At 41.6% G+C, this 27,729-nt stretch overlaps 1 protein-coding gene across 1 annotated transcript; it reads right to left on the bottom strand.

Annotated features, from left to right (window-relative positions):
• Positions 1–5,550: 5,550 nt before the first annotated feature.
• On the bottom strand, positions 5,551–8,440 carry LOC115823735 (uncharacterized). The gene is made up of 6 exons (XM_030787763.1): positions 8,437–8,440; positions 7,888–7,958; positions 7,566–7,729; positions 6,453–6,710; positions 5,988–6,293; positions 5,551–5,824 (listed from the first exon to the last, which is right to left on the bottom strand). The coding sequence occupies exons 1-6, from the start codon at positions 8,438–8,440 to the stop codon at positions 5,551–5,553; spliced, it is 1,077 nt and encodes a 358-aa protein (XP_030643623.1).
• Positions 8,441–27,729: the final 19,289 nt, after the last annotated feature.

The following is a 27,729-nucleotide window of genomic DNA, read 5'->3' as shown; positions in this document are numbered from 1 at the left end:
CAGATGGTGCTCTCTAATGACTGTACAAGAGACTGTGTTTAGATGTTATGGTTCCGATTTTGTTCTGTTAAAGTACCCTGTTTGTATGTACTAGCCCAGGGATTCTTAACTCAGGTCCCGATGGCTCACTGTCCTGCATGTCTTTGTTTTAACTCCTCATTATCACAGTTAATTGAGCTAACCAAAGGCTTAATGATTAGCTGATCAGTGGAATAAGATGCGTTAGTCCTGAGCTGAAACAAAACACACCTTATTCCCCTGATCAACTAATCATTATGCCGTTGGTGAGCTCAATTGACTGTAATAATGAGGAGCTGAAACAAAGACATGCAGGACACTGGGCCCTCAGGACTTGAGTTGAGAATGTCTGTACTACCCTTTATGATGCAGTTAAGAATGTTGCTTGCTTAGGAATCTTCACTCACTCACCCACTCACTCACTCACTCACTCACTCACTCACTCACTCACTCACTCACTCACTCACTATCTAAGCCACTTATCTTAATTCATTGGGCGAAAAGCAGGGAAACACCCTGGACAGGTCGCCATCCCATAACCCCCTTGGAATCTTGATGAGTAAAATTAGTTGATTTTTTTTAATGTTGATGGTATATGGAAAATTGTCATTTATTTGGCTAAGTCAAATGATCAGTCCTGAGGTTGAATATAATGTTTTCCTGTATATCACTGAGAATTTGTCATCTAAATCATCTTGCACCATAAATGTAGCTTAATCCAATCTACACTGAACTAGCTTACACTTAATGTAATTTGATTTAAATGATAAGAGCTTTTAGAAGTTTATTAATTAGACCCCTGTAGAGCCCAATAATGTGATAATTTCCCAATAATGCAATAACTACCAGTAATATAATAAAAATCTCCACTTAACTCCATCAGAAATGTGATAACTCCTGATAATGTAATAATTTCCCAATAATGTAATAAAATGTCTTAACCAATAATGTAATAATCACTGTACCAATAATGTAATAAATTATCACAGTAACGGGAGGTTATTACATTATTGGGTTAATAATTGGGTAATAATTTCCCAGTAGTGTATTAACTTGGCCATTGTTGTAGTAACATGCCACCAATCATGTGTTAACGCTTTGGGAATGCATTTTTTGTAAGTTAGTCATTATCGTCAAATAGGCAATGCTATAATCATGTGTAATAATATAATGGCACCCATCATGTGTAATAACATGATGGTTTTATATTTTTTCTTTGTGAATATCACACAGTGCTGTACTGTCATTGGTCTATGATAGATGAACAGAGAGCTGAAGAGCCAGATAAATCAGCCTTTTTCATCTGCTCCTGTGTCTCCCTATGATAGTACATGTCTTACTATACATCCTTATTCTGTGTAGAGTATTATGTCCTGTGTCTCCCTATGATAGTACATGTCTTACTATACATCCTTATTCTGTGTAGAGTATTATGTCCTGTGCCTCCCTATGATAGTACATGTCTTACTATACATCCTTATTCTGTGTAGAGTATTATGTCCAGTACCCTGTACCAGTACCAAAGACTCATCAGTTACACCTCCGCCTTCAGTTTCAGTTTGTTTCTGTTGATTTGATGATGAATTATACCACCTTGTAGCCTATATATTAATGGTTCTGTGTATTAAAACATCTATTCAGAGATGTTGGCAAATTGTTTAGAAAATAAGAGCACAGCTATTCTTTTTCCCACATTGCGGGGCCCAGGGTGGTCACATGACAGGATGTTTTCTTTATAGTGTAAGCGATGCCAAACAAAACAAAACAAAACAAAACAAAACAAAACAAAACAAAACAAAACAAAACAAAACAAAACAAAAACAGTACATCATTGGGAAGTTATAACAATATCAGGTATTTTTGATGGAGTTAAGTGGAGATTTTTATTACATTATTGGGAGTTATTACATTATTAGGTTCTACATTTGAGCCATTTTATTACATTTATGGGAAACTATTGCATTATCAGGTTTTATGACATTTTTGATGGAATTAAATGGAGATTTGTATTACATTATTGGGACTTATTACATGATTGGGTTCTACAACCCCTAATAACAATCAGACTGAAAACAGTAGGGTTTATGGCAGCTGTGCTGACTTGGATAGCTGATAATAACCCTTACCATTACAACAGGGTTTTGGCCGCTTCTGTGCTTGGACAGACCAGTACAACACACCTGATTTCCTTATTGACCTACTGACTGAGGAAAGTCCAAGGTGCAGTCTAATCCAGAAGCCCACAGTGCCAGGGCTTGGACTCGCTCGGCGTTAAGACTGGAGACCTCCCTGAGAAAGGGACCCTCAGGAAGAAGTCTCTCTGGTTTGTTCTCGCTTCATGAAATTAATCTTTTTGCAGGATATGTATATGATGCGGACATTGCTTAGCTGGATACAAACTAGAGAGCTGTCAGGTAATACAACACGTGTAGTGCCATTCTACAACACATTTAATCCAGTCACAGTGAAATACCATTACCATGCATACATATGTTCAAACTGTACAAGGCTCAGGATTAATGGTCTGCCAAAGTAACCACACAAGAGATTTTGGTGAATGTAAATCTCCGTGATCGCACACACACACTGTGAACAGTGAGCAGTGAATTTATCCTCTGCATTTAACCCATCCAACACACCAGTAGTGAACATATAGACCAGACGCAAGAGCAGTAGGCAGCATTGCCTTGCGCCCGGGGAGCATTGGGGTTAAGTGCCTTGCTCAAGGGCACACAGCCATGGATGTTGGTTCTGGGAATCGAACCGGCAACCCTCCGGTCACGAGCCCGGTTCTTCAAATAGCGTGTAGTGTGTCTGGCAGATGGAAGGATTGGGCATGTGGGTGAGCATAGCGGGTAAGGTGATGTTCAATTCAAATGTTGGAAGCTCCCGACAAGCGAACAGAAAAAGAAAAAAAAAATAAAACAAGCAAAACACAACTGAACACAAAATAAAAAAAACTAAAAAACCTCAAAATAACCAAGAACTTGTCCTGGCAACCGTGGTAACGCATACAAACGCACACTCTCACGCCAGAGCAGCCTCTTAACCCAATCTAGATCACAAGAAGCTCAGGTCACAATGAACGCAAATACTACATCAAGGTCCTGCACAACCTTTATGTGCCCCTTGGTTTTTATAAAAGAGCTTTTTTTCAATTGCTTGACCTCCTGGAAACTATACTCTTTGCATGCCCTGCTGGAAACTGTGGAAGTTACTGAACTCTGGACTTCCAAAAATGACTTTATACTTCATGACTTACATAAGCACTTATGTCTGAACCTGAATAAGGTGTTTTAACACAGAGAAATGAGATGCTTAAGAATGTAAATTTGACACGAGTCCAATAGTTTGTTTGATAATCATGTTTTTACTTCCAGTTCCTCTTGTCAAAGCACAATTTTGTTTCAAAAACAGAGTGCAACCATTAGTTTGGTTTTACAAAACAAGAACAAAAAAACCCCCCCAACAACAACCTTTATCGCGCAAAGTTAAAATGAATTTGTTTCATCTTGCTGTAACTGTCCACCACATACTCAGTGATGAGTGGCAATACATCAGCGATTAGTGCTGAATTTGGTATGGTAGTTTTGGCTATCACTACCTTTACCAGAAGTAAACAAACAAATAATCATTTGCAAAGACACTAGACCCCCATACCACCGAGACGTTATTATCATTTCTTTTAATATTTGTTTGTTTTTAGCGGTCTTAATGCTCAAACTCAACCCACTTACATAATGAATGTCTCTTATCATGTCGTATGTCAAATTCAATGAACATTCAGGGCCAGCTGAAAAAAAATACTGAACACTAAACTAACATTCATTTCTCTCAATATTATTATATCTAATAATTTGCCCTATCCATTGATGTGCCATTCTGAATTTCTCATTAAACTACTTTGATTCAAAGGTATTTTTCCAACCATCTGGTAAAAGGATCAAAAATGGTTTTCGCCCATCATCACGTCCAGCATCATTCATTTTCCAGCTCTAAGAGTTTACATTAATCGTAGTCGTACCTCAGTAATGTGGCAACCTCCAGACTGAAGACTGCAGAGGATTTTTTTTTTTTAAATCAAAAACATGTAAAGGAGGGTAATGAAATATTTATTGACGGATCAGTCTCTACGACAGCTGTGGAGTATTTACACAGAAATGTTCGTTGTAGGTACATTCAAGTTTAAAGGAATTCAGCAGTTTGTACCCATTGGAAAAAGTTCAGTTGTTCTCTTCCAAATGTTTAGGCATTGAAATACAGGCACGAACTACACAGAAAGTGAAAAATCAACTGAAATACCCTATACAAAATGACCATTCCCTAAAAACCAAATAAAATGCTTTTATATGGGCAGTGAATCAGACTCCTGATGCAGATTTAACACTTGTCGAGATTATTCAGAAATCCCTCAAAAACATCCACACTGTGAATAAATATGAGAATCAAACATTTGCCACATTTTTGCCACAGAAAATCAAAACAATGACACTGTCCTCTCCCTGTCATAGAACTGAACCTGCCTGAGAACTAAACCAGTTATATACCTGTTTTTATGAAATCACTGGCTTAGTATATATGAGAAAGCTGGTGTGAATAATGATTTTATGAGGTAGAAATCTAGAAAGAGATTTAGCTGATCTTATGTCTGTACAGTCTACACAGCAGGATCTGCCATTTTTCTAGTTGTCTACTATGATTAGAGTAGACCTTTGCTTGGCCCTGAACACTCTACCTGTGTTGTTAGATTCTTATATGTGCAATATATATGTAAACTTAAGAAATGACACATGACACATTAAGTTTAAAAAATTAAAACAAATTTTAAAAAAACATAAAAGCAACTGGAAGACAATGGAAAGAAATAAGGTGTGTCAGATATTTGTTTCTTTTTTGTTAAAATCTTTACTGCAGTATTTGAACCACGTGGAGTCCAGACAAGATAACATCACTTTAGAGAGAGTAAACCCACAGTCACCAGATCTCAAAGCGTCTGTCTGTAAGGAAAGGCTTTCTGTTTCTGATCCTGTTGCTGAAAAGCCTGTAGAGAGAGAAAAACTGACATTAGTAAAAACTGACATTAGTAAACACCATCACAATATGTATCAGTCAACAGACAAAAACACTATACAATCATACTTTAATGTAGCACCATTCAGTCTGTAATCAGACACTCACCGCACTGTCTTAATATAGTTGTTAGTGGAGACCATACTGCAGATTCCCTCTGACACACAGTCAGTGATTTCATTATGGCTCAGACTGAAAACAAAAAGAACATGATTACAACCACAGGGATTATGTGGTAGTGTAATACATATAAAGAAACAGGATACACTCAACAAGATACAGACAAATGCAGAAATTCTTGTTTAGAAATCAAATAAAATAACATACAATTTCTCCTTTCTTTTTCATTATTACTCCAGTAATTCTGATCATGTTTTGTCTCTCTCTCTGACTCACTCTCTTTCTCTCTCTCTCTCTTGCTCTCTCTCTCTCTCTTGCTCTCTCGCTCTCTCGCTCTCTGACTCACTCTAGGACTTGTGTCTTATGCAGGTGTGGCAGTAGCAGCTCCAGGCAGTGGTCAGTGAGCTGGCAGTGACTGAGGTCCAGTTCTGACAGCCCGTCAGAATGTTCCAGAACCAGAGCCAGTGATCTACAGGCCTGTAGGTCCAGTCTGGTCTCACTGAAGTCGACCTCATCACCAAGAGCCTGGGAGAGAGCTACAGCACACTTCACAGACCCACTCTCTGTCCCCACACAAACCAGAGTCAGAAACTGAAGCAGCAGGTTTTTACTGCAGCTGAGAGAGAGAGAGAGAGAGAGAGAAAGATTTTATGTTATGAAGTTCTGCATGACTATCTTATATAATTAGTGAGTATAACACACACAGTATGCCTCTAGTTTCTATTGTTCGGAGTAGATCACACTGGACAGTCATGTCATTCATGTGTTAAGTGTCTAACCTCAGTCGTATCTTGTGTAAAATGGGGAAAAGTTCATTCAGTCCTGCGTCCTGTATGTCACAGTCTTGTAGAATGAGGTGTGTGTTGGAGTCAGAACTCTGGATCGCCATGGAGATGAGCCTGCAGTGTTCTGGGCTCAGGTGCAGAGTCTCTCCCTCTGACTCTGTACTCAGGTCCACAGCAGAGCAGCAGGAGAAGTCCAGTGTGTGCTGCAGAGCCCTGAGCAGAGCTGCTGCTGCCCCCTGCTGGAGCTCAGAGTCCATGCAGCAGCAGTGGAGAAGTCTCAGCAACAGCCGTCTGTCAACACTGAGATCAGAAACACACACACATGCACACAGACGTGCGCACACACAGATACACACGCGTGCACGTGCACGCACACACACACACACACACACTTTATGATATAAACATATACAATCCATAAATTCCAAAGTAGCATCAGATGAGAAAACTGAGAGCAACCTGAGGTGGGAGATTGTGTTGAGAAAAGGCAGGATGTTCTCTATCGCCTCCTCTGGTATGGAGGTCCACAGCAGGTTGAGTCTGACTCCTTTGCTGTGCTGTAGAGTAAAGCACAGGGCAGCACAGTCCACAGTGTCCAGCACTCTGGTGCTCAGGTTGATGTAGTTTTCAACTGAGCTCAACAGACTGGACACACAGTGAGCAGAGCGAGTCTCATATATCTCTCTGATGATGGACATCAGAAAGCTGGAGCTCAGACTGTGGAGAGTCACAGACACACAGATAATGAGTCAGTCAATCATAATGTGGAAATACTATTTGTCAGTGTGGACAGTCTGAACAGTCTGATTTGTGAGTAAAACTCCTCTATGATATAGTACATTCAAGATCCAATGCAATGCATCTTTCATTCAGTACTATAAAGACTGGTGTTTGTGAATAGGAAAAAATTACTATCAAGTGAAATCTTTTTGAACAGTTTGATTGGTGTGTAAAACTTGTCCTCTATGATACAGTAAATTCAAGATCCAAAGCAATACATTATTCATTCAGTACTATCAGTACGGTCACCTACACAGACAGACAATGTACTAAACCATAAAATTATTATTCATTATGATTTACAGAATACAATATCATTTTATAATCAGTTAAAACACTGAGAACAAAATATTAAAAAGCTGATCTGTTCAACACTTTTACACCATAAATTGTGTCAAACAGATATCCACTCCCTCATGTTTATTTGTCTGATGGAGTAGCCACAATACTCAGTCATAAGATATGAGCTTCCCTGTCTGAAGTAATGGAAATGATTCAAACGATACTGCAATTATGTGCTCCAATTTTCCATGTGACATCCAAATTTTTCTAGAATTGTTTTTCACAATAGATATATCCTGTTGCAGAGGTTTTGCAATAAGAAATGTCTTTTTTGTGAAAGATTGTCATTTTGAATAGATGTCACTGACTGGGGATTTGAGGTAGACAACAGGAGAGGACGACATAGGATTCAGCAGAGCATCTAAACAAGGCTTCAGAAATTCTTACTTTAATGTCAAGATGTGGGGCAGGCAATGAAGAAAATTTCTCACTTCACTCTCTTCATCTGACCAGTCTCTCAGCTCTACTGGTTTCTTCTCTGTTTGGAGTTTCAGCACCTCTAGGAAGAGGGAGGCCTTTCTCTCTGAAAGGTCTATGTTCCAGACTGCAGGAGCTGACTGGTAAACTGGCTGTAATGCTGGAAGGACACTCCTGCCTGTTTGAGTCTCGTAGTCCTTCACATGTGAGTACAGATCCAGCAGGAAATCACATTGTTTAGAGTTATAAGTATCAGTAAAAGGAAAAGAGCTGTGTGTTTCACTAAAAGGAAAAGAGCTGTAACTGCACACTGATGTTAACAGCTCCAGTGTCTTCTCTCCTGTCTGTCTCTCACACTCTGCTGCTTCATAGAAGAGTTGTGGTAGACACTGGACAAGTCTGGAGGAATTAACTGTAGGGTCAAACCTGAAACAAACAAGACAAAATTAAACACAAGATTCAGTGGTTAAAAGAGTTCTAAAATATGTGATTTAAATTTTAACAATTTTAATTGAAGAAGTATTATCTAAAATTGACTATAATATATTAAGAGCACAAACCAAGCAAGAGTGAAGAACTGTAGCAGTAATGAACAGTGTTGTAGTAAAGATGAAGCAAAATAGAACATTTTTCCAAAACCTATTTAAATACAATTAAAAGCACAGTCATTTCAGACTGCTGTAAAAGGAGCAAATCCTCAAACAAATCTGTGAAGTGTTCAAATGTAAATAACTTAAAAAAAACCCCAAAACAATATAATTAAAGAATTTGTAACCTACTGACACAGAAATAATTACTAATCATTAGTACCTTTTGAAATAGACTATATAGTCCTCTGTATAGATGTTTCCAAAACTATAATGTGCTTTATCTTCACGTTATTTAGGAAAATTGAAAGAATTACTCATGAAGAATTTGGAGAAAAGTCGGCAAGGAGTCAAAAGAGGACAATATTTAATTTTAACAATATTATTTAGTTGAAGAACCCTGTGAAATAGATTATCAATAAAGACACAGAGGTGTAGTCAAAACAGTCATGGAAAGACCAGTAACTAAATTCAGAAAGAGAAACACATTCACTTTCAGCACTATGGCAGTGGGTTAATTCAACACAAACAAAACTCAACTGAAACTGTTCATTTTACTGAGAGGACTGAAGAACATACTCAGATTCTTTCATAGGTCTGTCTGTGACAGAGAATTAACAACATAATATCTGTCTTTCTTTTGTTCTTGCTTTATTTCATTTACCTCTTATCTCTTATCATTTATCTTTTATGAATTTTCATATCACTGTTGATCTGTAACAACCTGCATGTCTCTGGATTAATCCTTCAACTTGTTACAAAACAAAAAGATGAAAAAAGTACCTCAGCTGTGAGATGTAGGGCAGACACTGAAGGAAATTTCTCACTTCACTCTCTTCATCTGACCAGCCTCTCAGATGTACTGGTTTCTTCTCTGTTTGGAGTATTATCACTTCTAGAAAGACGGAAGTCTTTCTCTTTGAGAAGTTTATGTCCCAGACTGCAGGGGCTGATTGGTAAACTGGCTGTAATGCTGGAAGGACACTCCTGCCTGTTTGAGTCTCATAGTTCTTCACATGTGAGTACAGATCCAGCAGGAAATTACTCTGTTTAGAGCGCTGACTGACACTAAAAGGAAAAGAACTGTAACTGCACACTGATGTTAACAGCTCCAGTGTCTTCTCTCCTGTCTGTCTCTCACACTCTGCTGCTTTATAGAATAGCTCCACCAGAGACTGAATCTGTTTGGCGGCATTACCATTAGAATCCAACCTGTTACATAGAAAACAAAAGAGAACTATTTAGTAGGGGTGGCATGATACCACTTTTTCGTGTCCGATACCGATACGATACTGCAACCTTGAGTGTCTGCATCCAGACAAATGTATTATTAACAGCTTAGTTGTTTAAGAGAGCGGAATCAGCAATGTATTTAACCTAGCCATCTAAAAAACATCATGCTTAAAATGTGAAACACATATTCTACTCCCCTAAAGGGAGAAATACAAAGCCCTCAAGATGACTCAGTTATGCAATACAGCTGCTTCTTTTTTTTAAACTTTTTCTCACACAATGAATTCAGCAACTTCCGGGACATTCTAAAATGCTTAACATAAAAAAGTTTAACATGGCATAATGTTCCAAAACTGCGATCAATGATCACCAAATTTCTCTTGGACATCTCTTGTCAGAAACACTTCATCTTGTCAAAAAAATCAAAACCGAAATCCTAGAAGTATGGTCGTTATCTCACGTTAAGCGTTTTCCTCTCTATTGACGGCCAAAGCGTGGCTTAACGTAGCTTAATGTCCCAAAACAGTGACCAGTTGTCACCAAATTTGTCATGTCCCCTCAACCCACATAGTACCTGTTGCAAAGTGTTCATACCAAGCCAAAACCCCAAATTTACTGATTCAGCTTGAGCACATAAGACATTTGTGGTAGTTGACAATGATTACATGATCAGCTGATTTTGTGCACTTAGGGTGAAAACACCGCCTACAAATAACACACAAAATGTACTCATCCCTGTACTTTGGATCACCCTTACATTTTGATGAATAGCACAGGGTCCAGTTGTTAGTGTTTGTGTGATTTAGCTGTAGCCTTTGCCAGGTGGAGTTTTTCTCTCTCTCTCAGTTGTACTAAGCTTTTTCCCTATAATGGGCGTAAATGGAGCGAAAACACACGTACGTTAATTGAGTTCATTTAATTACTCCTCGTATTTCTGTTTTGATTTTTCGAGAGGAGATTAACAAGATTTTTGGTCTTCTTTGATCGAACTTTTGGTGTATTAAGCCAGGTAGGTTTTTCCTTTGCCTTTGCATAATGGGCGGTGTTACGTTTCTGCTTTACTAATAAATTAAGCAGTAATCACCGAATTTAACCGCCAGTATAATGACTCACTCTCTCACTGACCGGTTTTTCATTTTTCTGACTCTTTATTGAAAACTCCCTCTCCTCCGCTGTGCTCACAATACACCCGTGGCATTCCAACAGGAATATTAACCATGGACATGACGGGCGGCAATGGAGAGGACAGCGTTTAGCATAACGTAGACATAACTACCATATTCCTTGTATATTAGTTTTGCTTTTTTTGTTAGGAGATGGTGTTTATGACATGTGAGATGTCAGACAAATTTGGTGATCATTGGACGCTGTTTTGGAACATTAAGCCACGTTTAGCCTTTTCTTTTTGGGCATCAATGGAGAGGAAAACATAGGATTTCGTTTTTGATTTTCTTGACAGGTGAACGCGTATGGCAAGACATGTCCAAGAGAAATCTGGTGATCATTGGACACTATTCTAAGCCAACTTAAGCCTTTTTATGTTAAGCGTTTTAGAATCTCTCTTTACGGCATGTCGCTCAAAGTTTAGTTAAGCATTTACGTGATAGTTTAGGCTAATGGATCGTATCGGATTATAGCCTCCTTTTTTCCGATATCCGGTCCAGTGATTTTGGCCAGTATGGGATCGGCACACCCCTAATATTTAGTGCTCAATTTTTGAACCTGTAAATGTTTAATAAATAGACCAAAAATATAAAAACATACGGACTGTGTCCAGTGTAAAAATATCAGAAAACCCAGGTATGATGACACTATGATGACACCAGCCACACTAATTGCTCAATTTACTATATGAGTCAGAAAAACAAGAAAAATCGAAAGAATTTTAGGACTGTCCATATTGGTATCAATATTATTGCTTTCAGGAAAAAAAAGGGGGGGGGGGGCTGTAAGGAAAATTTTAGCGGAAAATAAATACATTATGGGCTATATGAGGTATTAAAAAAAAAAAAAAAGGTAAAGTGACATGATTACACCACTTGGTTACTTTCGCTAGTCAAACAGAACACAGTGAACAACAGGTTGCTTCAAATACCATGTCATTGTGTCATTTTACATTTTTTTTCAACAAATATTTCCAAGAGTACCTACAAACAGTCATATAAAAAAAGACAGGAAGCCTCGGTATTGAGGGAGGTCACATGCTGGTCTGCCCAATAAGAGGCTACACTACAGGACGCGCTGGGTGGCATAGACTGGGACATGTTCCGGGAGAGCTCTGATGATGTCAACATGTTTATGGAAGTGGTGACGTGCTTCATATCCAAGATGATAGAGAAGATCATTCCCGTGGTGACTGTTAAGGTCTTCCCTAACGAGAAACCGTGGGTTGATAAAACTATCTGTGAGGCTCTGAAAGCATGCACCGCTGCGTACGATGAAGGGCTCAACCCGGGAGACATGTCACTATACAAAGCGGCGTCCTGCAAGCTCAGACAAGCGGTGAAAGCAGCTAAAAGGCAGTACAGGGATAAAGTGGAGACTCAATTGTGCAATCGTGACAGCAGACGCATGTGGCAGGAACTTCGGACTATAGAAGATGAACGCACACCTTGGCCGAAATGGACTCACTGGTGGATGACTTAAACACCTACTATGCTTGCTTCAAGACCACACACCCCAACCACAAACTGTTTCAGTGGCTGCCCTCTGGCAAGTGTCTCTGCTCCATCATGGCCAAACCAGAGAGGATGAGAAGGAGCTTCTTCCCCCAGGCCATCCGGACTATGAACACAACCCCACATAACACACATCCAACACATATCCTTCATCAATTTTGCACACTGCATCTTTGCAGCACCTTACATTACATACCATTACAAACTGTTATTCACCTGCACCTTTTGCACACTGCATCTTTGCTGCACCGTAATGCTAACTGTTTATACTGTTTATACTCCTGAAGTTGTCACTTCACACTGTCACACTACCAATGGTACTTCTCTGTTCACAGCTTTATTTATTATTTTATTTTGTGTCTCTGTTACTTGAATCTTAAGTTTTTGTTTTTTGTTCTTTTTTTCCTGATGCTCAGTGTATAATACTCATTTTTCAGACAGCCAAGTAACATGAAACCTAAGGGGGAAAAAAATCACATCTTTTTCTAAGTAAAAATATAATCATTACAGATTTAGAAGTATCTGTTTGGGTAGAGCAGAAGCAGCCTAGTAACATGTAAAATAACTATAGATTCCATGAAGGACAGTTACAATAAATGGCTTATGGAAACCAGTGGCGGCTGATGAGCTGGAAACAGAGGAAGCACAAACCTCCCCCTTAATTCGATCCTTAATTTCCACCTCTTCACGTTAATCCACCTTGATTAACAATAAAACTAACGATTCACAGGATAATTGACACCAGTCGTCTAAACAGAGTAAACAATTATCAGTGTCATATTTTGATAGAGTTACTGTTTTTTGGAAACTAGCTGAGGCCTGTGTGCTAAACTTTACTATGCACTCAGTGCTGATGCATTATACACATAAAAGATCCTGTTTTTTTAATAACCTAAAAGTTTATACTCAGAAACTAAGACTGATTTCAATATCTTCTGTTTTTTAAATCTGAATTTTGTAACACAAGGAAGCGACAATGAAAAACGCATTGAGGGTTTAGTTTTCCAATATGTATTCAGATAATTGCCATTCTTGTTAAACAATTTAAGGCTGTAGCTTTCGCTATAGCGTACAAGCTTCAGACAATCCACGGTGTTTCGTGAGCACGTAAACGGCAGAATCTTGGAAATCAGACGAGCGCATTTAACGTTAATATTCCCTAACGCTGGGCAGAGAGTGAAAAACACAATTATCCACAAATTACAAGAATGTGTGAGTATAACAAATGCTACAAAGTTAAGTACAAAGAAATAATACTACCACTAAATGACACTGGTAATCATTTACTCTATTTACACGATTGGTGTTGATTACTCTGCGAATCTTTTATCGTTAATTGAGGCAGATTAACGGGAACAGGTGGAAATTTATGATAGATTTGAAGGGGAGGTTTGTGCTTCCTCTGTTTCCAACTCACCAGCCGCCCCTGTTGGAAACACTCCTAAAATCTAAAATTGAAAATTGAACTGTGGATGGAGTATAGGATAATCTTAGTTGTGAATGCTGGATGTGTATTTGTCTTTGTGGAGGACTGTGTGTGTTTGTTTGTGTGTGTGTGTGTGTGTGTGTGTTTGTGTCAACAAATGGAATTCCTTACACTCACATTACATTCCTAAAATGACATTAAGATCTAAAACACTGCATTAATGTTAAACTGAAAACAAACCAAATCTGTCTTGAACCTCCCATTAGGACCAAATTATGAACATGAATTATGAAAAAAGCAGATAGAAAATTATAGTTCATTCATTCATTCATTCATTTTCTTAGCCGCCTATCCTAATCAGGGTTGGGGGGGGGGGTGCTGGAGTCTATTCCAGCATTCAATGGCTGAAAGGCTGAGAAACACCCTGGACTGGTCGCCAGTCCGTCACAGGGCAGGCGCCCAGACAAACACGTTCACGCACACATTCACACCTAAGGGCAATTTAGTATCTCCAGTTTGCCTGACTTACATGTCTTTGGACTGTGGGAGGAAACCAGAGCTTCCGCGGGAAACCCACCCAGACATGGGGAGAACATGCAAACTCCACATGGAGAGGACCCTGTCCGCCCAGCCAGGAATTAGTCCCCAGACCCACTCCACAGCCCTACTGCACCACCGTGCCGCAGCAGTACATTAACACAAAACGAAAAACAAAAAAAACAAAAATAAAATCTACGTTTCATAAATATATTAACTTGAGTAAAGGGGATTTAAATGATTTCCATTCTGATGTGCCATAAAAGGGACGGTGAATAAGATTAATTCAATAAATAACATTAAATGTAATTACCTCAGCTGTGAGACATATTGCAGACACTGAAAGAAAGTCCTCACTTCACTTTCTTCTTGGGACCAGTCTCTCAGTTCTACTGGTTTCTTCTCTGTTTGGACTTTCAGCACTTCTAGGAAGAGGGAGGCCTTTCTCTTTGAGAGGTCTATGTTCCAGACTGCAGGAGCTGACTGGTAAACTGGCTGTAATGCTGGAAGGACACTCCTGCCTGTTTGAGTCTCACAGTCCTTCACATGTGAGTACAGATCCAGCAAGAAATTGCATTGTTTGTGTTTAATGTAATTGTCATTATAGTCAGGAAATGGGAAATGACTGTAGCTACACACAGAGGACAAGAGTTTAGAGAATCTCTCTCCTGTATCTGTGTCCCACTCTATTGCTGCAACACTAAGATTCAGCAGAAATGTGACAGCAGATTCTGTCATTTGGTCGATATTAAACCTGTCAGAACACAGACACACATTTGATTAGAGCGGGTTAATATAGATGAGAAGCATTAAATAATCATACATTTGTCTAGTTTTTTGTTAAATGTTCATACAACAATACTGGATGCGACTACAAAAAGTGATTCAGCAGAAACCTCAGCTGTGAGATGTAGGGCAGACACTGAAGGAAACTCCTCACTTCACTCTCCTCATCTGACCAGCCTCTCAGCTCTACCGGTTTCTTCTCTGTTTGGACTTTCAGCACTTCTAGGAAGATGGAGACCTTACTCTTTGTGAGGTCTATGTTCCAGACTGCAGGAGCTGACTGGTAAACTGGCTGTAATGCTTGAAGGACACTCCTGCCTGTTTGAGTCTCATAGTCCTTCACATTTGAGCACAGAGCAAGCAGAGATTCACCCTGTTCGATGAATAGATCATTTCTGAAAAGTAAAGTTTCCAACATGGAAACTAAAGGTTCAGGGAAAGCATCTCCTGGATGTCTAACACACTCTGCTGCTGCAACACAGAGCTTCATCAGAAACTTCATGGCGCAGTTTCCCTCCTGGTCTAACATCGATTTATCAAATCTGGAAGAACACAGACACAGAACTGATTTGTTTAGAGCACCTTAATACAGATGAGACATATTCAAATAATCAAACAAAAGTCAAACTACATCAAACCTCAACATTTATTTGAAAGAAGACTTGTTATTTTGAAAGGTGCCTAAAAGTAGGATTGGATATAAAATTATTTAGTTCAGTACAAACCTCAGCAAAAAATCCCATTTCTCATAATCCACATATGACAGTAATGTGCTCAGAGTTGTCTGTAGAGTTTCCCTCTGACAGAGAGCTGCTTGTAGACACAGATCCAGTATGAATGATCTCACTCTCTGATTGTGTGGTGGAGTAAAACTGTTGAAACAGTAAAAGACTCAGTTTGAGATGAGAGGGATGAGAGAAATGACCGGAATTACAGAGTTGACACAGAAAATAACAGAATTAACATAAAATACACTGGTGATGAACCTTTATCAGATCATTTTCAATTACAGTTTAACTGATTTAAATGTCATTCACAAAACTTTCATTCAGCATCCTGAAATGTTTTTTTCAAATATAAATTCAGACGTGGCATCCAAATAGGATATAATCACATACAAGTATCAATGTTTAGAGGTTCCCAGAAAATGAAGACTTTTTCAGTGGGACTTTTAACTGGCTCATACTTAAACATAACCACAACAAATATTTAAATTAACCTTTTCACTCTGGCAATAAGGGTGGTAACAACACTAAATGAAAATGATTAACAATATCAGTTTTATTTTATTCAGTTTTATTTTATTTATTTTAGACCTCGGTTGTCAGCTGTGTTTCGCATTCAATAAAAGCTACATTTTTGATTCTGAATCCCGTCTGAAACCCTTTTCGTTGTAACACCAGTGTGTAGAAACTTACTGTGTCAAAGTATATCTTTGGGTGAAAGGCCAAAGATGGGGTAGTCTAAGGTATAAAGTCAGTAAAACAGATCCTTCGTTACTGGCTGGGGTTGCACATGCATAACTCAATACTAGAGGACTCATTTTCAAACTGTGCTAAACTGTACCACTCCAGGACTGCAGGGGACAGTAATCAAACAACTTGTACTTCTTACCTGCTCAGAATACAAGAGAGTAAAAATGGCTATTTTAAACTGGAGGCATTTTGTGGCACTGTCTGTTGGTGTAGAAGTGACACATAGAAAAGATTGGGAATGGTACTCCACATTGTGGATGTACTAAATATCTGTATGTATGGGTACATATGTACAGTACACTCATACATTAAGGGAATTAAAAAAAGTCCTTTGAAAAAAAAATAGTAATAATATCCTACCTCATCTTTGAGATGTAGGGCAGACACTGAAGGAAACTCCTCACTTCACTCTCTTCATCTGACCAGTCTCTCAGCTCTACTGGTTTCTTCTCTGTTTGGAGTTTCAGCACTTCTAGGAAGAGGAAGACCTTTCTCTCTGACAGGTCTATGTTCCAGACTTCAGGAGCTGACTGGTAAACTGGCTGTAATGCTGGAAGGACACTCCTGCCTGTTTGAGTCTCATAGTCCTTTACATGTAAGTACAGATCCAGCAGGAAATCACTCTGTTTAGAGCTGTCCGTAACACTAAAAGGAAAAGAGCTGTATCTGCACAATGATGTTAACAGCTCCAGGGTCTTCTCTCCTGTCTGTTCCTTTATCTCTGCTGCTTTATAGAAGACACCTGCAAATAGCTGTGATTGTTTGGAAACATCACCATAGTAATCCAACCTGTAACACAAAGACAAAGGGAATTATTTATTATGCTCAGATCACGAATGGAATAAGTTTAATGGGATTCAAGAGAAAAGAAACATTAATATAATTGGCTTTGTCCAGTGTGAAAATACTGATGACTCAAATCAGTGTCCTTTAGGCCAGGATATCCGGATCCAAGGACCAGTGATGAGTACCCTTGCATCAAAAATTGTCAGAACATTAAAATTATGCCTTTGTATTCAGTGGTGGATTTAGGTATGGGCAACATGGGCAGCTGCCCAGGGCAGCATCTTGATGGGGGTGGCAGGGGGCACCTGCACAAAAAAAATTTGGATGGTGACATTTGCATGACTGGTTTATCACTCATTTGCACATCATGTCAATATTGAATAAACAAGGACATCATGGCTGGACTCCAAGACACACTCCACTCTTGACCACGAGGAACATCAAAGGTCAACTAGAATACCAGGTGGAATTCGGATAGAACTCCAGACTTTTGGGAGACAGTTCTATGGACTGATGAAATTAAACTGGAACTGTTTGGATGCACGGACCAGCAGTACTGTAATCTTGACCGTGTAACTGGCATCATGAATTCCCAAACATACCAGGCCATTTTAAAGAGGAGCATGATGCCTTCTGTTGGGAAATTGAACCTTGGTGATCATTTGACTCTCCAGCATAACAGTGATCCCAAGCACACTTCCAAGTGAACCACAGCATGGTTGAGAAATAGATCCTGGAATGTCCAGGAGTGGCCCTCTCAGTCCCTGGAGTTAAATCCCACTGAAAATCTTTGCTTGGATTTAAAGAGGGTAAATGCAGAACAGAAGCCGTCAAACATCAATGAGCTATAGGCTTTTGCATGTGAAGAATGGCCAAAAATTCCAATAGTAAGGTGTAAGAAGCTTGTCAGCATTCTCTGAAAACATCTATTAGAGGTTATAAAAGCTAAAGGATGAACCACAAAGTGCTGAAGCTGGGGGTTGAATAATTGTGTACATGCATATTTGTGAAAAATGTCATATTTTTCATTTGAACTCAAAGGTAAGTCAATTTATGTTCTCAAAATAACTCATATGTATCAGTAAATATTTTTTTTGTTGTTTGATAAGGCTTTTTGTCATATATTTTCATTAACCTGGGTTAACATCACTATAATGTCTATTCAGGTGAGGGGGTTGAATATTTCTGATTGCAACTGTATGAAATATTTTGAAAAATGCAAAAAGACATGATGGCATCATTTGGGCACTTTGTACTACACAAACAAAGCTCAGTAAACAGCAGGTTGCTTCCCAAACCATGAAACTGTGTCATTTACTTTTATTTTTTTCACAACATATTTCAAAGAGTGCCCTCAAAGATTTGATATGTGGGTTTTGAATTTAAAGAAGATGATTCTAGCTCGCAAATGCGTTCAGTAATGTGCTCAAATGTGTCGAAAATGCAATCAAAGGCCTATATCTTTGATGAACATAACTTTTAGACATTTTCCACTGTCTGTGCTGTATGATTTGTTCACCGAGTGAAAAGGTGAACTCGGTGTGAAAGAAGGCAATCATGAGAATGACAGGGTCAAAGAAAGCGCGACTGCATGCAGTCATGAGGATGATAATGTCAAAAGTGCAAATGCAGGCAGTCATGAGGATATAATGTCTTGCAAAATAACCGGAGCAAACTGGTTTTAGTTGTTCTCGGGGTCAAAAGCATGTGGTAAGAAGGATATGAGGCTATCTCAAAAGAAGGAGCCTTCAAAGCTCACTGAAGTGTCATTGTTCTTTGTTTTCCCAATGGCTGTTGTCCTGAACGTTAGGGTAATAAAGTAAGGAGTGTGAACATCTTTGATTCCAGTTTTAATTTCTGAAAACAAGCAACCACAGAATTTTCCTGATGCCAAGTGCATAATGCATATATTTCAGGCAGCTATGTAACATGAAACCCAGAAAAAATGACATGTTGTGGTCTATGACATAAAGTGAGATGCTCTAATATTAATCCAAACCAACAAACACCTGGCCAGATGAGGGAAAACCTGTAAGTGATATTTGTTTGTTATTACCAGTGAAAGTCCTGATGAATTATGTAACGGAGCTACGACCCGTTCCAACTAAAAAGGAATAGGCGAACATTTAATTGTGCACCCCTGTAGCTTACCGGCAAGCGGTAGCAAAACCGGAACTGCAATGGCGGCATCTGCACCGGAAAATACCACCACAATCATCGCTTTTCTAACGTTTAGGGTGGCCAACTAGACAGTTAGGAAATTTAGTCGAATGTTATCATTTCACACTTAGCAATAATGTATTCTGGTCAAATACTTACGGTGTAGATGCTGCCATTGGTAGTCACAGGAGAAAGACCCGACTGCAGGGTTGCGGGGATATTTGTAGTTTTAAGGAAATGATGTCATTCCCGTGGACTGTCGCAGTTTTGGGAAATATGGGGGGATTTTAAATTGATCTAAAATCACGGAACTCTGCATTTTAAAATATCAGTGAGTACATTTCTAATTGAGTATATCTGGTATGAATTATTGATGTAAATTATTATAATTTTAAGTAATTGTAAGTGATTGTGTCCATATGTTTCTTTTTCTTTCTTTCTTTTTGTGTGTCTAAAGGTATTTATTTATTTATTTTTCCCTCAATTAGAAATGGTTTCTTCCCCCAGCTTAAAAACCCCAGGGCAGTTCACACAAGGAGGGAGTGAGATGTGAGGAGAGCTAGAGGAACACTGTAATTGAGCTGTTGAATATAGACCTTGAAAAAAAAGTTGTTGACACTTGTAAATAGAGAATACTTTTTTCCCCCCATTCATCATCATCATTATTATTATTATTTTCATTTTTGAGGGAACTAGTTTTGTTTATTGTTTTTGGTTTGGTGGCACCTGTTACTGGCTGGTTGGGACCCTCATCACTGGGAGAATCACTGTCGGAAACAAATAAAATCTACAGTGTTTGGCATCGCACAGCAGCTGTCCTGCCTTTTATTCCATGACGCAAGGTCATCCTTCACAAATTACAATCCTCTGTTACTCTTCATGGCCACTGTCTCCCATTTGTATGTCTGTGATACATTCAATACTGTTTATTAATCTTTCAAAAACAGTTGTAGTATTTGGAACATTCAACATAAAATAACTGTCATTTTGAAAAATCCTGTCAATCTTTGGCTAATTTCTTCGTCTAAATAAACATATACTCATTGAGGATTTAGCACTATCTATATGGGCAGGGCAGAGCAGAGACTCCAGACCAGACAAGATTTAAGAGGCACTTAAAACTTAATTAGTTGGCCAAGTAACATGTAACATAATTACAGATTCCACGTATAACAGTCATGATGATTGGTTTATGGAAAAACTCCTAAAAGTGACCTGAAGATGGAGTTCGAAACTGACCCCTAGATGTGTGTAGAGGACTAGGCAGGGTGTGTGTATGTGTTTGTCAGTGTAAATGCTCACACGTTTTCACTGCAAATGTACACACTGGCTGCATCATGCTACATTCACATCCATCTTTCAGAGTCACTGTGTAAAAATTGACCTGAACCTCCCTTTTGTATGTAAGTGTATGGTCTGTTTATACAAACAAATGGAATTACTTGTACTTCACACTTTTAAAATGAAATTATTCAGGATGTCAAAAGGTGTAAAGTGCCAAACAGCGGAGTTGAAATGTTTCATTGATGTTAAACTGAAAACAGACAAAATCTGCCTTTAACATCCTACATGAAGAATTATTTATATGAAGAAACACATAGAGAAAGCCAATTTCTGATAAAAGAAATAAACAAATTGATAATGAATAAGATAATAAAAAAGCACGAAAGAAAATTAGAATTTACTTTATTACCATTTTAAAATGCCATTGAAGGTCGAAAGGCACTGAACTGAATTACTAAAATAAATAACATAGAAAATGTAATTACCTCAGCTCTGAGATGTAGGGCAGACACTGAAATAAACTTCTCACTTCACTCTCTTCATCTGACCAGCCTCTCAGCTCTACTGGTTTCTTCTCTGTTTGGACTTTCAGCACTTCTAGGAAGATGGAGGTCTTTCTCTTTGACAGGTCTATGTTCCAGACTGCAGGAGCTGACTGGTAAACTGACTGTAATGCTGGAAGGACACTCCTGCCTGTTTGAGTCTCATAGTCCTTCACATGTGAGTACAGATCCAGCAGAAAATCACTCTGTTCACCGTCATCAGTGCGACTAAAGGGAAAAGAGTTGTAACTACACACTGATGTTAACAGCTCCAGGGTCTTCTCTCCTGTCTGTCTCTCACACTCTGCTGCTTTATAGAAGAGACCTGCTAATGGTTGTAATTGTTTGGGAACATCATCAAAGTAATCCAACCTGTAACACAGAGACCCAAAAGAGAACTATGCTTTACTCTCTCAAATCAGTAATGGCATAACTGTACTAAGCTTCAGTAGAAAAAATGTCAGCATTGATTGGCCTCGTTCTGTGTGGAAACATTGATGACTGAAATAATTGGCCTTTAGGACAAGGTACAGTACATTTTACATCCTCCCTTTACCTAGGAGTCAGGTATAATGACACTGTGGAGAAGCAATAGCATTAACTATTTATCTAAAAGCAGCTAGGAAAGCATAACTACAAAACATCCCCCCAAAAACAAATAAAAGAAGAGCCAAAAACAAGAGATATATTCTGCATAATCTTATTAAGAGACCACTGCTGGGGGAATACACATTGTACAACCACTGACCACCCACATTGTCAGGGAAAACAGGGGACTCAGTTGCAGACTCACTGATGAATAAATAAAATGTTTGTGTCAGGCAGAAGTCTTTCAATACACTAGGCAGAAAGCGGAATCCAAAAAACAAGCAGAGGTCGTACCACAGAGCAGTCAGAGGGAGGCAAACAATCCAAAACGGCAGACAAAGGCAAAATCCAGAGACAGGCAAATGTTCAAAAGCAGGTACAGGGCAAGGCAGGCAGGCAGGCGGAAGAGGCAAAATCCAACAGGCAAAAAGTCAAAAAAACAGGCAGAGGTCAAGAACAGAAGACAATCAGGATAACAAAAGGCTAGGACGACACACTGTGGAAGGCGGTACGAACTGACAAACAAAGGGTAGAACAGGCAGGGTTTAAATAGACAGACTAATTACTACTTCAACGAGACACAGGTGAGCACAATCAGTGAGGGGCGGGGCCAGGGCACATGGAAGACCAAAATAAACAAAAGCACATGACAAAACCAAAAACAAATGACAGCTGTCACCAGACCTGACCAGCAGGGGCACAATAGAGAGCAGGTCACGCAGGAACCCTGACAGTACCCCCCCCTCCTACGGGCGCCTCCTGGCGTCCCAACTGGTGGTGTGGGATGGAGACGGTGGAACTCCTGGATGAGTGTGGGGTCAAGGATGTCCCGAGCTGGGACCCAACACCTCTCTTCAGGACCATAGCCCTCCCAGTCCACGAGGTATTGAAGTCCGCGACCCCGGCGCCGCACATCCAATAAACGGCGCACCGTGAAGGCCTCTGAGCCATCAATGAGGCGGGGGGGAGGAGGTGGCTTGGGGACAGGGCAGAGGGGGCTGCGGATGAAGGGCTTAACTTGTGAGACATGAAATGTGGGGTGGATACGACGGAGAGTGGAGGGCAGTCTCAGCCTCACAGCGACAGGACTGATCACCTTGGCGATGGGGAAGGGACCAATGAAACGAGGGGCCAACTTGTGGGAATCCACCCTCAGGGGAATGTCGCGGGCGGAAAGCCACACGCGCTGACCTTGCCGATAGCGTGGAGCCGTGCTGCGATGACGATCAGCATGTAGTTTTATCCTGGCTGTGGAACGAAGCAGGGCCCTCCGAGCGCACCTCCAGGTCCGTAGACATCTCCGGATGAATGCTTGTGCTGAAGGGACTCCGACCTCCTCCTCCTGGGCAGGGAACAGAGGGGGCTGATAGCCCAGGCAACACTGAAAAGGGGACAGACCAGAGGAGGAAGAGGGTAGGGAGTTAATAGCATATTCAACCCAGGGAAGTTGTTGGCTCCAGGAAGAGGGTTCTTGGGAGGACAGGCAGCGGAGCATCACTTCCAGTTGTTGGTTGGCCCGTTCAGTCTGGCCATTAGTCTGTGGGTGAAAACCAGAGGAGAGATTGACCTTTGCTCCAAGCAACTTACAAAAAGCCTTCCAGAAGTGAGAGGTGAACTGTGGTCCTCTGTCCGACACTACTTCCGTGGGTAAACCATGAAGCCTGAAAACATGATGAATGAGGAGGAGGGCAGTCTCCTTAGCAGAGGGTAGCTTGGGAAGAGGGACCAGATGCACAGATTTAGAAAAACGGTCCACGATAGTTAATATGGTGGTGTTACCATTAGATTGAGGCAATCCAGTCACAAAGTCCAGTGCTATGTGGGACCAGGGTCTCTTGGGAACTGTCAGAGGCTGTAGTAGGCCCGAAGGGGGTCGGTTGGAGGACTTGTTTTGGGCGCAGACTGGGCAGGCTGAGACAAAGCTATGAACATCGTCCCTCATGGAAGGCCACCAGAACATCCGACTGATGAAGGCAGCCGTACGTCGGATCCCAGGATGACAGGAGAGTCTTGATGAGTGTCCCCACTGGAGAACCTGGGAGCGGACAGATTGAGGAACATACGAAAGGTTAGGAGGACAAGAGCTGGGTCCAGACTCACCCTGCTGTGCAGATCGGACCACCGACTTGATATCCCATCGAGCAGCTGCGACCAGACATCGCTTGGGGAGAATTGTAGTGACCTCCGGGGTCTCCTCAGATGCCTGAAACTGACGAGAGAGGGCATCTGGTTTGCTGTTCTTGGAACCAGGGCGATAAGACAGGGTAAAGTTAAACCGAGCAAAAAAGAGAGACCAGCGGGCCTGACGGGAATTGAGACGTCTTGCAGACCTGATATATTCAAGGTTCTTATGATCAGTCCAAACCAAGAAAGGAGAACTCGCCCCCTCGAGCCAGTGCCTCCATTCCTCCAGAGCAAGTTTGACAGCCAGTAACTCCCGGTCTCCGATGTCATAATTACTTTCCGTGGGGGTTAATCTGTGGGAGTAGAAGGCACAGGGGTGTAGCTTACCATCCACAGCAGAAAACTGAGACAAAACGGCACCCACTCCCACGTCAGATGCGTCAGTCTCAACAATGAATTGGCAGGCAGGATCAGGCTGGATGAGGATGGGAGCCGAGGTGAACCGCCTCTTCAACTCAGAGAATGCCCTCTCGGCAGTTGGGCTCCAACAAAATCTCAGTTTGGATGAAGTCAGGGAGGTGAGGGGGGCTGCCAGGGTACTGAAATTGCGAATGAAGCGGCGATAAAAATTGGCAAACCCTAAGAACCGTTGCAAGTCGCGACGGGAAGTGGGCTGGGGCCAATTCTCTACCGCCTTTATCTTTTGCTGATCCATTTGAATCCCTCCTGCCGTGATCACATAGCCCAGGAACGAGATGGTGCTCTTGTGGAATTCGCACTTCTCCGCCTTCACAAATAACTGATTCTCCAAGAGACGCTGGAGCACCCGTCGGACATGTTGGATGTGTTCAGGGAGTGATATGGAAAATATTAAGATGTCATCCAGGTAGACAAAGACAAACAGATTTAGCATATCTCTAAGGATGTCATTAACAAAGGATTGGAAGACGGCAGGGGCATTAGTGAGACCAAATGGCATAACCAAATACTCATAGTGGCCTGATGGTGTATTGAAGGCAGTCTTCCACTCATCTCCCTCCCTTATGCGGACTAAATGGTAGGCGTTACGGAGATCAAGCTTGGAGAAGACTGTGGCACCTTGCAGCAGCTCAAGAGCGGATGACATCAGGGGTAGCGGTTCTTCACAGTGATCTCATTGAGGCCTCTGTAATCAATGCAGGGACGGAGAGACCCATCCTTCTTGCCGACAAAGAAGAACCCCGCCCCAGCTGGGGAAGAAGAAGGGCGAATTATGCCAGCTGCTAGGGAGTCCTGTATGTACCTGTTCATGGCTTCCGTCTCTGGTGGCGACAGGGAGTACAAGCGGCCTCTGGGTGGTGAAGTCCCTGGAAGGAGCTCTATGACGCAATCATATGGACGGTGAGGCGGCAGAGAAGTGGCTCGTGCTTTGCTAAATACCATGCTGAGATCCCGATATTCAGGGGGAACTGAGGACAGGTCAGGGTGCTCTTCTGGAGACGAGGGAACCGGGGTTGAAGGAGCCTGAGCAGCACGGAGGCAGTGATTCGAACAGAAGGAGCTCCATTCTAAAACCTTATTGTGGGACCAGTCAATGTGGGGATTGTGCTGAGCTAGCCAGGGATGGCCTAAAACAACAGATGCCTGGGGTGAATCAATCAAATGAAATACAATGTTCTCCCAGTGATTGCCAGAGATGAGAAGCCTCACCGGAGCTGTTGTGTGAGTGATCCGAGCAAGCCTTACTCCCGTTAGTGCGTTGGCCTCCACAGGGAACTGCAGCGGAGTGGAAGGGATGCCAAGTTGGGCGGCCAGACCTGCATTCATAAAGTTCCCCTCTGCCCCAGAGTCGATGAGTACTGAAATAATGTGTCTATGGCCGTCAGTGACAAGGTAAGCTGGTAAGAGAGTACGTGTGGTAGAGGGCCGAGAAAGCGGAGTATTGCTCACCTGTAGTCCCGTGTTCAAAGGTGAGCGTTTAGCTTTTACTGGACAGGTGGACACAAAGTGGCCGGGCTGGCCACAGTACAAGCAGGAATTGGTGCTGATCCTCCTTTGTCTCTCTGAGACGGACAGACGGGCATGGTCGACCTGCATGGGTTCTGGGGTGACAGTCGATGGTGACGGATGACTTGGCGAAGATGACCCTGATTCAGGCTGGCGAGTGAACATATGAAACCTGGAGGGACCCCGTGCTCCTTCAGTAATCCACTCCTGACGACGTAGCTTCATGCGGTTGTCGATTCGTATGGCCAAATCTATCAGATGCTGAAAGCCAGTTGGTAGCTCACAGGTGGCTAGCTCGTCCTTAATGGCCTCGGACAAACCGTTCAGAAAGGCATCATATTGGGCCTCTGTATTCCAGTCGGTCGTGGTGGCAAGAGTGCGGAACTGGATAGCATAATCTGAAACTGAGCGGACTCCCTGCCGGATTCTCAGCAATTCTCTGGCGGCCTCTCTCCCATGCTGGGAACGATCAAAGACCCTCCTCATCTCATCACAAAATGCCTGGTAGCTGTCACAGAATGGAGCCTGAGTCTCCCACACTGCCGTTCCCCACTCCCTTGCTCGACCAGACAGCAAAGTGATGATATATGCAATATGGGCTCGATCAGTGGGGAAGGTGGTGGGCTGGAGCTCGAAAACCAGAGAGCACTGAGAGAGGAAGGACCTGCAGGTTCCTGGTTCGCCGTTGTATGACTCAGGTGGTGGCAGACGGGGCTCTCGGGCCAGCTGAGCTGGAGGGGTTTGCTGGGGGGCAGATGACGTTACTGGTGGTGAATGGCTAGGTTTCAGTGCCAGCTGGATCTGTTGTAACTGGGAAGTGATACTGGTCAGGGTGGCAGAGAAGGCCTCCATTGTTTGGTTAACATTGGCAAAATGGCCCTCATGTCTTCCCAACAGTGCACCCTGTCGAGAGAGAGCCTCTCGAAGCTGGCTGGAGTCTGCTGAGTCCATTATGGTCAGTTCGTGTTGTCAGGGAAAACAGGGGACTCAGTTGCAGACTCACTGATGAATAAATAAAATGTTTATTGTGCCAGGCAGAAGTCTTTCAATACACTAGGCAGAAAGCGGAATCCAAAAAAACAAGCAGAGGTCGTACCACAGAGCAGTCAGAGGGAGGCAAACAATCCAAAACGGCAGACAAAGGCAAAATCCAGAGACAGGCAAATGTTCAAAAGCAGGTACAGGGCAAGGCAGGCAGGCAGGCAGAAGAGGCAAAATCCAACAGGCAAAAAGTCAAAAAAACAGGCAGAGGTCAAGAACAGAAGACAATCAGGATAACAAAAGGCTAGGACGACACACTGTGGAAGGCGGTACGAACTGACAAACAAAGGGTAGAACAGGCAGGGTTTAAATAGACAGACTAATTACTACTTCAACGAGACACAGGTGAGCACAATCAGTGAGGGGCGGGGCCAGGGCACATGGAAGACCAAAATAAACAAAAGCACATGACAAAACCAAAAACAAATGACAGCTGTCACCAGACCTGACCAGCAGGGGCACAATAGAGAGCAGGTCACGCAGGAACCCTGACACACATCTTCTCTCTCAAGTCCACGTTCATCTCTTAGGCCCTTTCATACAGTAATATGTAGAACTCACATGCCACCATGATAATGAAAGGTTTATGGAAACACTAAAATTTAAAGGTGATCTGAAGATGAAGTTTAGGATAATTTCTGCTTTTGTCTTTGGGTAAACTGACCTGCTGGGCGGTAACTGGATGAGAGACTTTCTACATTGCAATAAGTGGACTAATAAATGTTTCACTAATTCTGAGATTAAACATTGCACATACTCTGTCCATGTCTCCCTGTTTCTCTCTCTCTCTCTCTCTCTCTCTCCCTCTCTCACTCTCTGACCCTCTCTTCCTCACCCTCTGATTCTCTGACCCTTTTTATGTCCCAAGCCTCCCTGCATTCAGGACCAATTCACACCAAAGCAAAAATGCCTTATCGCCTGACAGACACCAGGCTTGACACTTTTGCACAGTGACCCCCATACC

Source organism: Chanos chanos, chromosome 11 (assembly GCF_902362185.1).
Source record: "Chanos chanos chromosome 11, fChaCha1.1, whole genome shotgun sequence".
Classification (NCBI taxonomy): Eukaryota; Metazoa; Chordata; class Actinopteri; order Gonorynchiformes; family Chanidae; genus Chanos; species Chanos chanos.
The sequence above is the reverse complement of the archived record's forward strand: the minus strand, read 5'-3'. Positions and strand labels throughout refer to the sequence as shown.

What these genes read in the sequence shown, in the direction of transcription:
- LOC115823735 (XM_030787763.1), bottom strand. An exon ending in CTTCTATGAAGCAGCAGAGT is followed by an intron (nt 7,730 to 7,887) that starts GTGAGAGACAGA and finishes TCACATGTGAAG; the next exon opens with GACTACGAGACTCAAACAGG. An exon ending in TTACACAAGATACGACTGAG is followed by an intron (nt 5,825 to 5,987) that starts GTTAGACACTTA and finishes TCTCTCTCTCAG; the next exon opens with CTGCAGTAAAAACCTGCTGC.